Here is a 12002-nt window from a genome sequence, read left to right on the forward strand (position 1 = left end):
TCTTTGCTATGATTCAGTTCCATATAAGATGATGTTAAAAACCAGCTATGTTTTAGAAGGGAAGGAAAGCAAAGTAATTTTTTTTACACCCTTCAGCTACTGTTTTTTTTTCCCAGCATGTGTTACTTGATTCCCAACTCTGTATTCCAATATTGGAAGTATAATTTCATCTGGTGCTTGTCAATACAATAAGCACTGTTCGCTTACTTGCTTTATTTTCCTGTAGTTATCATTCTCACTTGTATAACTTTTGTCCTGCATGATTAATCACAGTCAGAAAAATACATATTTTTATTTCTTTAGAGCTGTGGAAAAGATGCTTTTAAAGCTAAATTCTGAAAATACATACTGGGAAAAATCTTTTTCATGTTTGTAAGCCTGGTGACTTTAATAGAGCTRTGCAATCAGATGAGGAGGGGGCTGTGAGTGGTAACTGAAGTGTGGCCACCACCAAGATGGGATAATGAAAAACAGAGTCAATGAAATGCACAGTTGCTTGTAAAATGTGCCATAAACTGATGATTCAGCAGCCCCACAGTTATCACACATTTATCAAGCAGGTAACATAAATTTTGTGAGACTCTGTGCAATAACTCTTGCAAGACTCAGGGTAATATAGCACCAGTCAGATTTCAATGTGAATATATGTTAAAAAATTCAGGTTTTCCTCCTCCTCCCTCCCCTGCTGGGGTGTAACAAAGCTCGGGTAACAGAGATAATGCTTAAATCAAGAGAAGAGCGCTGGGAATTGCTACAAGTGGGATTTTTCTACAGCATTTTAGTTTAAATKAATCCTCCTGGCAGAAGATTCCATAAAAAAACCCTGCAATCTTGCCATTTTACCTCCACATTTTGTCTAATGTGAATGCCAGAGGAACACCAGGTCAAATGAAAGTTTAGTGAATGCAGAACCMCTGAGAGGACTAAAATGTCTCAGAGCACTTCACCAGCCTGGGAATTCATTGGCACAGGAGGTCGAGCCTTGCCTGTAGCTACATTTTTAAGACAGTGATATAATTTCATTATAGTTGTAATATTTTTTCTTTTAGTTATGTCACAAGGAGGAAAATAAACTAATCAAGTCTCTTGATTCAGAGAGTAATCAGCTTCCACCCGTGGGGTCAGGAGGAAAATTCTCTYATTCAGTCCAATACAGTGAGTCAGTTTGGGTTTTTTTTAGCTTTAAACTCCTTGAAATCATTTGGTATCAGTCACTGCCCCACTGACAGCATCTGTGGGTGCACATCAGATTTTTGTAGGTAATTTTCTGAGATGTTATGCAGGATGGAGAGAGGCAATTTGCTCTTTTGTGCTGTCACCATCAGTTTCCTTTCCACCTTCTCCCATCCACGGTCATGTCTAATGGCCAAGTTTATTAAAAGCAGCCTCAGGTTTCTTTTCTTCCTCTCAGATAACTTACGTAAATGTTAGGCAGTGTTTTTATAAACTATTTTCCTTCCAGACTTCCCCAGAATGTTTTAAAAATGCAGTTTATTATTCCTGTAATAAAATCTCTCCTCAGCAATCCACAGCTTTCCCACTCATCTGAGGGGTGAATTCACACAGGGAGACGGAGTTTAGGGATCTGAGCAACCACCATTGCTAAACCCTTTGTTTCCAACTGTATTCATTTAGATCAATTAATATATTTTGCATGTTGGGAAGGTGAAACAATTTCACTGGGATTTTTGCCTTTGGATGCATGGAAAGTTCTTTCCATTCTGTTGAGAAGAAGGATTCAATACCAAGACTGATTTGACATAGACATGACACAAATGAGCTGAACTATTTTTTTTTTTTTTTTTTTGCCTGTCAGGGCAGAGGAATGCAGTGACAAAGCCATGGAAGCTGAGAAGAGGCTTCAGGAAGAGAAGTGGAGAAGCGACCTTTTGGAGCAGCAGCTTGAAAAGCTTCAGGGGGATCCAGGGAGCAGCACAACAGCACAGAAACCTCCCCAGAGGAGCAGAGCAGGTGAGAGGGAGCCCTCAGCCACAACTCTGTCCCCTGTGTCACCTCTGGGCTTAATGGACAGCGACAACATTTGGGCTCCCTCTGCCAAACCCGGCCAAGCGCTTGACCCCGCACGTGGTGATGGGACCTGCTCAGACCCAGGAGTGAGGCAGGAGGCAAAATCCTGGCCCCTCTTGATTCCTGAGGGTTTGCTCACAATTCTGAGAGGGAACAGGATTTTTGTAGCGTGTTTCCAGTGGATAACTCCAGGAAAAAAGCTTTCCCCTGCTCTGCGTTGCCCCCAGGCCCCGAGCTCCCTTTGCACTYGTGCCTGAGGGATTCAGTGAAGGTTAAGGGTAGAATTAAAGGACGCATCCCAATTTAAGGCCTGTCAGTGCCTCTGAAAAACTATTGCTGGTGATGAAGTAATTAGATCTGGTGTAATTTATTATCCCACGAACGTGATAATCTCCTGCTATAAATATGAAAGCCTCACCGGCGTAGTTAAAGAAGAAGAATTCATGGTGGATGTTAAATTTTTATTTCCCTGATCAGATCCTTTTATGGCTTAAGGASTCTGATTCTGTAAAGTGTCTAAACCAATAAAATGGCACATATTCTTAAGGAAATTTTTCCAGTGGTTTCCCTTTTATGTGTATTTTCATAAAATAAAAAGATTTCACATGCCAGGAGATGAGCAGCAGGAAGGGGAATTTCAATTTGGCCAGTGTTGAAATGGTGTCAGGCTGAGTTAGGGTGACCAGAGGGACCTTAAGCCTCATCAGAGACTTTGGATGAGCCCTTCAGAAGAATCTTTATCGTGAATGGGGACTGAATGAGTGCTTCAAACCTACTCTTCTCTGTAAAACATGGATTTAGTCCTTCGAGCAGGATTGTTGTGTCCTTGGAAAGGGCTCAAGCCCACACTGACTCATTCTCATGTGTTTTTGTGTGAGCTCTGATTCTCAGTTGTTTCACCTGTATTAACTGAAAGCAGAAAAAGTAATGCAGGAAAATTTAAATCCAGTGGTGTGGGAGCATTTTGGTGCTGCCTTGTAGAGAATTTAGCTGAGTTTCTGAGTRCTCAGACTTCTGTACAACAGGCCAAGTGTTAATGTGTTCTGTTATAAAAACTTCCCCTTGCAAGCTCCAAGAGAGACAAACTTTCCAGGTCCTGAGGCATTTTGGTTGAGTTTTGTTGTGCTGTAGTAAAGTTTTAGTAACTCATCCCTGGAAGTTGGCATTTCATAGCCAGAGGAAGAAGCTGCTCCTCCCAGTGTGACAGATTCCTTCTCACTAAATATTTAGCTCATTAATCTCCTCTGCTTAAGGACTAAAAGCAAAAGTAGAAAAGGATTGGCTGTAAGGCTAATAAGGAGAAATCCTCTCTAAATCCACGAGATGAGTAGGTAACAATCTATTTCACTACCCTGCTTTGATGAGAGCTTTGTGATGTGCCAAAACTCTCTGGAGTTTGTACAAGAACCAAGTCTACTGTCTGTAATACACCTCTTCAGCAGAGCATGGAGGTTATCTCTCAATGCTTTCATGCCAGTGGTTGAAGAAATAAGAAGAAATGAAAAGCTTGAATACAAAATAGAGACTAGAGAACCTGCTAATTAACATAATATTTTCTTTTCTTTCTGAGAGTGCAAAATTGGAGAGAGCTGATCTAATTGCTAATCTAATGTTTCTGGTCTCTTCAATTCAAGGCAAGTAGATAATGATGCTAAGTAGCTGGAAACAACCCAGTTGTGTTTTAAAATTATTCAGGCTTTTCATTTTCTGTGCTTTTTTTCCCCCTGTCTTATCCAAGTTCCAAATTATCAAAGAATAATCCCAGAGGAGAGATAGGTAAGTAACAGCAGGTTTTCCTCAGCCCTGTAAAGMACAGCCTCGAGATCAAAAGCATTTTTTAGTTATACAATGCAGTCTTTTCTTCTCATTTGTTTTTGTCAGAGTTCACTACTCTCCACTCAGGTTCTTTCAGGTATTCCACACGAGGAGGATTTAGTGTTTTAATACCAAATGTATTTATTTGAAGATATTTGATGTTATGAGGGATATGAGTTGGGGAAAGTTGTACAGGAACGTACCAGCATGACAACACAAGCACAAAACAGCAACTGCAGGGCACAGTAAAAGCAGAACACAGGTGTGGTTCCCAATGCCAGCCTAGAACTTCAGTGTTATGATATTGCAGTATAATATCATATATGATATATTATATATGAGATATAATATATATTATATGTATAATATAATATATATTATATGTATAATATAATATATATTATATAAATGATATATGATAGATATAATATAATATAATATTCATATAATACAATATAAGACAATATAATACAATGTAACACAATACAATATAATACATTATAATATAAAACTGTATTACCCAGTTCAAGGATCGCAGCCAGCCTGAGCCTGTTGTTTTCTTCATGTACCTCTTTTTTGGATTTTTTTAATAATTTCTGTTGGGCTGAACCACACAAATCCTTCCCTCATGTTACCTGGCTTCAGGTAGGTGGTGTTTGCTGTTAATTATTTTATAAAAGSTCATTTATTTACATTTATTGAAATGATTCGGGTTTTTACCTGCAGCAGAGACCACCCTGCAGTCCCTCAGTGCTGGGAGGAGTTCAGCATCCTCTGCAATAGCTCTGCTCACTTTCTGCACCCCTTTCTGAGCTCTTTGAACACTTCTCTGATCCTCCTTCYGCTGCAGGGATTCACGGGTCACAGGTTTTGCTTCTCCAGTCCCAGCAGTAAATTTGAAYTACATTTTCCATATAAGCCTGAAAAAAGTTTCTGAGTGTTTTTGAAATGACCAGAGCTGCATGTTTTAGGTAGAGTTTTATTTAGGAAAGCATTTCTGAGTTAGAACCCTGGTTTGAAGTACACCTTGAAATACATTTAACCTACATTGTGTTTATGCTGAACATCAAATTGCTTTACAAAACTTTTTCAATGGGTGTCACGTACAAACTTTGTCCCAGAAATTCAGGAAGAAGCAGTTGTCACAATCTGAAACTACAAAATTAACATCAAAATAATCTTTTTCAGCTGTTTCTGTCACCTCTTGTTTTGGTCACTTAAATATTTTGGATTATTTTCCTCTTTACATATGTCAGCACATATTTAGCCCTGAAATGCAAATTCATCATGTTTTCATTTGGCTGGAAGGGAATTAAATACAAATCTGTCATATATTTACAGTATCCTCATGGATATACATAGAATATCAGAGATTCCTTCGTATTTATTCACTGTTTCTTGCTATTGACTCAGTGGGCTGCMAAAACTGATATGTTGTTTTCCTAAAACTCTGTTCTGTGATTAAATCTCCAGCCCAGTCAAAACTCTGCTTGCACGGGGGTGACAGGAAGGACCTCTCTGCTGCCCTGTCCAAAATGCCCCTGGAATCTCAGGTAGAGGAGCTGAGCATGAGGTATGTTCTCCCTTTCTCCATGGTGGGATTGCTCTATCTGAGTTTATTCTTTTTGAGTTTACTCCTTTTTGAGTTTACTCCTTTTGGATTTACCCTTTCTGGGATTGCTCTTTCTGGGATTACTCTTTCTGGGATTACTCTTTCTGGGATTACTCTTTCTGGGATTGCTCTTTCTGGGATTACTCTTTCTGGGATTGCTCTTTCTGGGATTAGTCTTTCTTGGATAACTCTGGGATTGCTCTTTCTGGGATTGCTTTTTCTGGGATTGCTCTGCCTGGGATTGCTCTTTCTGGGATAGCTCTTTCTGGGATTACTCTTTCCCTCCTCAGGGAGATGAGGAACAAGTGCTCAGCCTGCTCTTTCTCACGGCTGTCATAAAACCACCACAGCTCCTGGGTTTCAGTGTTTCTTCCCCAGAACAGAGGCAACTGTTCTCATTTGCTTTGAAGCTCCCCAGCTCACGGGGAAGTTTTTTCCTTTTGTTTCCTTGCAGGCTTGTGATCCAGCTGGATGAGAACAAAGCTCTGAAAGCTGCTCTGGAGGACACTGTGAGAAAGAGAGATGAAGATTTTAAACTGTATCAAGACACAGTGGAGCAAGTGAAGAATAGCTTTTCACAGGTCATTCAGCACCASAGACAAGAGAAGAGTTAAGCCAGATATTCCCAGTGCTTAGGACTGCAGAGCAGGGAGAGAGCCCAGGCACAGTGCCTGGGAATTGAAATGCAGTGGCAGTGTCGTTTTGCAGCCTCAGATCGTGTCATTTCTCATTTCTAATGTCTCAGGATGAGAAACAGAGATGAAATACAAAAAGGGAAGGTTTCATGTGTCACCAAATTCTCTCTGAGCCTTCCAAGCAGGGCTGCACGTGCTGTAGTTGGTACAGTTTGGGAAGCTACAATTCTGTAGGGGGATTTTGGGCAAAACCTCCCTGGTTTCAGTACTGTGCTTCCTGAGAGAGCTCAGTATTCAATCTGCTTTTTTCAGCTCAGGAAGGAATTTGCTGTACAAAAGTTAGGCCAACCCCTTCCTTCGAACAAAACAAGCTCTGTTTTTATCCCCACCCTGGTACCTGCCTGGCTCAGGCTTTCTGCAGCACTTCAGTGCCCGAGGCACAGGATTAGCCTGACCTGGGACTATCTGCAAATCACCTTTGGGTGGGCTCTGCTCACCATCCCAAACTCTTCCTTTGATTGAACACATTGACAGCAGTTTTCTGAACTCAGTAGACTTTGCACTGAAAAACTGCAGATTACCCCTGTGATGAGTCAGCCTACCTTAAATTCAGCTCATTCCATATCAAATCTGCCATCCAGATTATGAATTCCCTGTTTCTGGGTCTCTGCGTTCATCCATCAGACAGATCTTGTTCTCTCTGGAAGAAATGCTACAAAATGCAGGCAGGTCTTTGCTGCAGCAGTGCTGGGACTTTTGGAGCTGCTGCAAACCCTCCCAGCCCTGTCCTTCTCTCCTGCAGCAGAGTGAGGACACGGAGTGCAAGCTAATCAGGCATTGCCATGCAGCCTGCCAGTGCAGAGCAGCCTTGGGGATTCCAGGCAAATGGAGAGCCAGTCTTTTTTGCACAGTGCTGTTTTGTTTCTCACTTGAAAGTCTTGAAAGCTCTTCTTTYTCTGCTTTGCTTTGTCAGACTCTTTTTATGAGCCTGAAGTTTGTCAGGCTTTAACCCCAGCCAACGTCACCAGTGCAAAGTGRATTTTTGTGTAGGAAAATCACTGTTCCCTTCCCCAGAGTGGGATTTCATCCTGACTCCCCTGTGCAGAGTGAAAAAGCAGAGCAGGAGTCACTCCAGGTGTGTTGTCCCTGTTTTTTCTCCTTAGGTTCAGGAATGTTTCTTTCCAAACAGTTCCTGGAGTCCCTGGTGGAGGAGGTCAGGGAGCTGAGGATAAGCTCAGCACCTGGGATCTAACAGGGAATTAACCCTCCCTGTGCTTASGAAGCTGCTCCATCCCCCAGCACTGCCCCAGAGCTCAGCCAAGCTCCCAGGGACCTCCCTCCCAAAAAGCAGAACCWTTCATTGCCATATTTTTCCTGCCAGTAGCATCAGAGGTAAAAGCATCTTGCAGCCCTCAATCATCTCTGSACAGCTTGAGGAATAAATCCTGGGCTGAGAGTGAGCCACAGTTTCAGTTTCTGTTCAGCTCCATCCTGATGACTCCGCAGAGGGGAGGGAATCATCCCACCTCTGACAGGGGTTTCAGGAACCTGCAGTAGGGAACAGATCCCCCACAGGGCAGGGCTGTGGGGCTGTGCTGCTAAATTCAGGCCGTAACTTGGAGCTGCAGGTTCTGATTTCGCTTACMCAGGAGTGTGAATCAATAACATTTTCAAGGAGCAGAGCAGAGGCATCTGCTGCCCTTCCTTGTCCCGTGTGCCAGGGAAGCTGTGAMGATCAAACCTCTCTCCAGGAAAAGGGCTCTGAATCAGSCCCTCAAGCACASGGAAGAAACTGGGATGTCACAGCAYACATATGGCTCTCCTGCAAACCYCTTTCCAAGTGCTGCTACACTCATTTCATTAAACTTGTGCTTGTTTGGRGCTCCACAGAAGCATTTGCTCCTTTTTTCTACACCACCGGATGCCTTGACAAAACAAAAATCCAGCTACTAAAAGTTTATTTAGACAGYCTGTATCTGTAAGTAGCTGCTCCTCATGGAAATCTGCAATCTGTCTCCTGTCACAGAGTGGGAGGGTCTGAACACAGCTCAGAATGTCCAGAGCTTTTCAATGTTTTGAAATATGTTCCCCCTGCACTTCCACAGAGGGACCTGGCTTGAATTCTCCCCATGGCTCTTGCTGGTTCCCACTTTTCAAGGGATGAGACCAATTTTCTTGCAGCATTTTCGTGAATATTGGAAATCCTGGCAGACCCTGGGAGCAGCAGCCCCTGTGTACCCCAATCCATCACTTGGAGAACAAAATCAATGATCATATTTTCCTCTCTGCCTGCAAAAACCCCACACTGCTGGTCCTCAGCCCCAGGATCCTTCCAGCACACTTCTTGTGCTGCTTGAGCTAAAACATTTCTTTTAGGAATGTCACTGAGCTTGACATGAAAATACCACAACCCCCTGATTCCCTTGGAACTTTCAGTGKTTTTTTTCCTTCATGGCTAAACAGCAGCCTGTTAAAATCCTGTATCTCAATTTAATTTGAATTTGTCTGGCTCCAGTTTGCAGCCAGCCACTGTCATGCCTCTCATAGATAAAGACARTGTGAGTCCCCAGCATTTTCTCACTGGGACAACCTTCCTCCAGTGAAGAGTCGTGTCCCAGGCAGCTTTTTGATAAGCTCTGATTTTTTTTCAGTCTCTCACTGCAGCTGATGGTGATGACAGGCTGGAGGTGACAGTGCTGGCACAGGCTGCTGGGTACAGTTAAGGTTMATTTTGCTGCGAGTATTTGGCCATGGAGACTCCTTGTTAGGATTTGGCCAGTTCTGAACTCCAAATATGAGTTCCCCAAACACTTGGGCTGAGCCAAAACTTGCCTCCTGCCCTGGAGCTGGACAGAGCTCGTCCATAGAGCAGCCACACAGTGCCTGATGGATGCATCCCATTTTAAAGTACAGCTGAACTGCTGGGAATAAATGATCTTTGATGAATTGTCCTCATTTCCTTTGGGCCTGGTGCCAGGAGTTTACCTGCAAAGAGCTCTCCAAAGTGACTGTAACATGAATTAAGTTGWGTTAGGGTGGTTAAACACAGACAGTGTTGACACAGGAGAGCTCTCCCTGCCCTGGGATCCACTTGGACAAGGGGCACAGGATCAGCTGGGGGAWCAAAGCCCATCCCACTGCAATTTAGAGCTGTGGATTGGGGCTGTGGGAAGCTCCTGCCCTTCCTGAGGCTGCAAAGCAGGACAGGAATGGGAGGAGGAGACCCATTTCAGTCCTTCACATGGGAGAAATGGGGAGGAAGYTGGTGGCAAAGGGGAACTGAGTTGGAAATTGCTTTACTGGCCCCCAGCAGCCCCAGCCAGCAGCTGCCACTGCTCTGCAGGGCACAGTGCAGGACAAAAGGGAAGAGGTTCAGCTTTAAATGGAAAAACACTCTGGCAGAGCCCCTGTGCTCTAAATTAAGCCACGACAGAGCCAAGAGGATATTGGGTTTCTCCCTTCATCCTCTCCCCTCCAGGCCCAGCTCCCGAGCTGGCTGCTCCTATGGGACAGGGTGGCCTCACTCAACAAATGCCAAATCCTCCCCTAAATCCCTGGGAGTCTCCACTTACAGCTCCAAAACCATTCCCAGGGGTTGAGTCCTGGGCTCAGAGCAGCTCGTGGCTCAGGGGGAAGAGGGATCTGTGGGATGCAGTGTGGCAGCAAGGCATGGGGAGGGATCTTTCTAAGCTGTCACTGACCTAATTGGAGCATTTTTTCAGGAATGGGAGGGGATTGTAGGGAGAGGAGCTGAAGGTAGTGGGGTTTGGGAGGGGGGAGGTGTTGGGAGTCTCCTTCAGAGCYTTTTCCTGGGGTGGCTGGAGCTGTGTGACCTTTGATGGGGTGAGTGTGTGCCATGGGGGACGGACAGAGCCATTCTGGTATGCTGAGAGGGATCCTGGGGCTGATCTTGGATGGAGGGATGGATGGATGGATGGATGGAGGGATGGACAGGGATGGATGACACATGCCCCTCTCCTGAGCCAGCCTAGTGGGGTTGGCATGGTTTCCAGTGATGGTTTGCATCAGAAGCCTGATGGGACAACCCAAGGCAGTAGAAAACAATTCATGTGGGACCCATGAGAACAGGAAAGGGAATTTGGACAGGGACTTGRGAGTGTAGGACAGGTGAAATGGCTTCCCATGCCAGAGGGCAGGGACATTGGGATATTGGGAAGACATTCCTCACTGTGAGAGTGGGGAGGCCCTGGCCCAGGGTGCCCAGAGAAGCTGTGGCTGCCCCTGGATCCCTGGAAGTGTCCAAGGCCAGGTGAGACAGGGCTTGGAGCACCCTGGGACAGTGGGACGTGTCCCTGCCCATGGCAGGGGATGGAATTAGAAGAAATTTAAAGTCCCTTTGAACCATTCTAGGACCATTATTAAAACCTTTTGTGCTTCCCATTCATATTTCTGCTCCAGCAGCAGGGGGACAACAGCCAGGGATTTGGTGTCCCCATTAACATCCCCAGTTTGTGCCATGCCTCATTGGGGCAGAGCCAAGCACCACTCCTTGAATCCAGCCACCACCCCACCTCCCAAATGTTTGAAAAAATATCCCTTAAGGCAGCTCAAAGCCATAAAGACTGGGGCAATAAAACACAGAAATGTCCCCTGTGCTGAGGAAGATGCCCCAGTCACATTAAAAATTAATCTTATTTTATTAGAAATCAGGAGCRAGGGGGAGTTTAATTTTTTATAATGTCTATAAATTAAAGCTAAATTATTTTTATCACCACAGCTCCCAGAGCCTCATGAAAAACCRCTGCCCAGCCCTTCACCTATGTTGCACTTTGAAAGCAGTGGGATCACAGATTTCTCAGGATTAAAAAAAAATAAAGAAGGTGAAAATTTACCATCAGCCTGGAACACTCAGGATGCCAGTGCCCAAGGGGAGCAGCACGATGGGGCTGTGACAAAAACAAAACAAAAAAAAAAAACAAAAAAAAAAAGGGATTTGGGGGTTGGCTTTGCTTTCTGCATGGATTGGGGTGGGGAGTGAGTGGGTTTAGGAGCCAGGGGTTGACATGGGTGTGCCTTTCCTCGTTTCCTCCCTACACATCCCCACCACCACGCTGAGCCCATGTCCATCTGCACCCACAGATTTATTTTCCCTGCTGCTGAGCTCCTTGATGCACAGCCCTGACTGCCCCTAAACCCCTGCCCGTCCCAGGCACCGGGAGAGCGAGGAATTGAGAGCAAGAATCGCGTCCCGCGTTTATCTGCACCCATCTCTTCATCACTTCGCTCTAAGCAGCCGTTCAGTGATGGCGAGGTGAGGGAGCCAAGCCCCGGGCAGGGATGGAGCTGCAGCAGCAGGATCCAGGCTGGAGCTCCGGGCTCAGTCCTGCCCCGGCTGCTGCAAATTAAAGCGGCTCGTTAGGTGCTGAAAGTGTTGCCACCGGGAGAGCCTCTCTCTGTGCGCACCAGGTAGAAAATTATGCTAAAAACCCTTTTTTTTTTTTTCTCAGCCGGTGCAACAGCAAAGCTGGGCTGACCCGAGAGCTGCCAGAACTGGAGATCGCCCTCTCTGGAGCACAGAACGCGGCATCTKACTGCAAACCAGGCAGCCCATGGAGGTGTTTATAAAATCCGTGGTTCTCTGCCTTGTTGCTTGCCCCTGACCCCACAGGCAGCCCAGAGATGCTCAGGGAGTTGGCCCCAGGGTGAGGTGTCCCCAAATCTCACAGGGGCTGGTGAAAGATCGGGCACAGGGACGGAGCTGCCCCTGCCCCTGCCCGCTCTTGGCTGAGCTGTGTTTGCCTCCCTGGAATAACAGAGGCCACGACACAGCCCTGCCCCTTGCTGTGCCCGGCTGGGGGTGCTGGAGGCTGAGAGGGAGACCCCAAATGTGGCCTGTAGTGATCCCAGAATCATTAGAACTGGAAAAGAAYTCTCAGATCACCGAACCCAAC

The 12002-nt window shown here is 45.3% G+C and overlaps 1 protein-coding gene across 1 annotated transcript in view; it reads left to right on the forward strand.

Annotated features, from left to right (window-relative positions):
* Window positions 1–8319, forward strand: part of CCDC13 (coiled-coil domain containing 13) — a 28492-nt gene extending 20173 nt beyond the window's left edge. The window contains exons 14-16 of the mRNA XM_057370855.1: window positions 1817–1971; window positions 5317–5416; window positions 5910–8319. Of these exons, the coding sequence (XP_057226838.1) occupies window positions 1817–1971; window positions 5317–5416; window positions 5910–6069 (415 nt within the window). The 3' untranslated portion in view covers window positions 6070–8319. The remainder of the gene's footprint in view (window positions 1–1816; window positions 1972–5316; window positions 5417–5909) is intronic.
* The last annotated feature ends 3683 nt before the right edge of the window (window positions 8320–12002 follow it).

Source organism: Malurus melanocephalus, unplaced genomic scaffold (assembly GCF_030028575.1).
Source record: "Malurus melanocephalus ecotype Western Australia unplaced genomic scaffold, MMel_1.1 scaffold_135, whole genome shotgun sequence".
Classification (NCBI taxonomy): Eukaryota; Metazoa; Chordata; class Aves; order Passeriformes; family Maluridae; genus Malurus; species Malurus melanocephalus.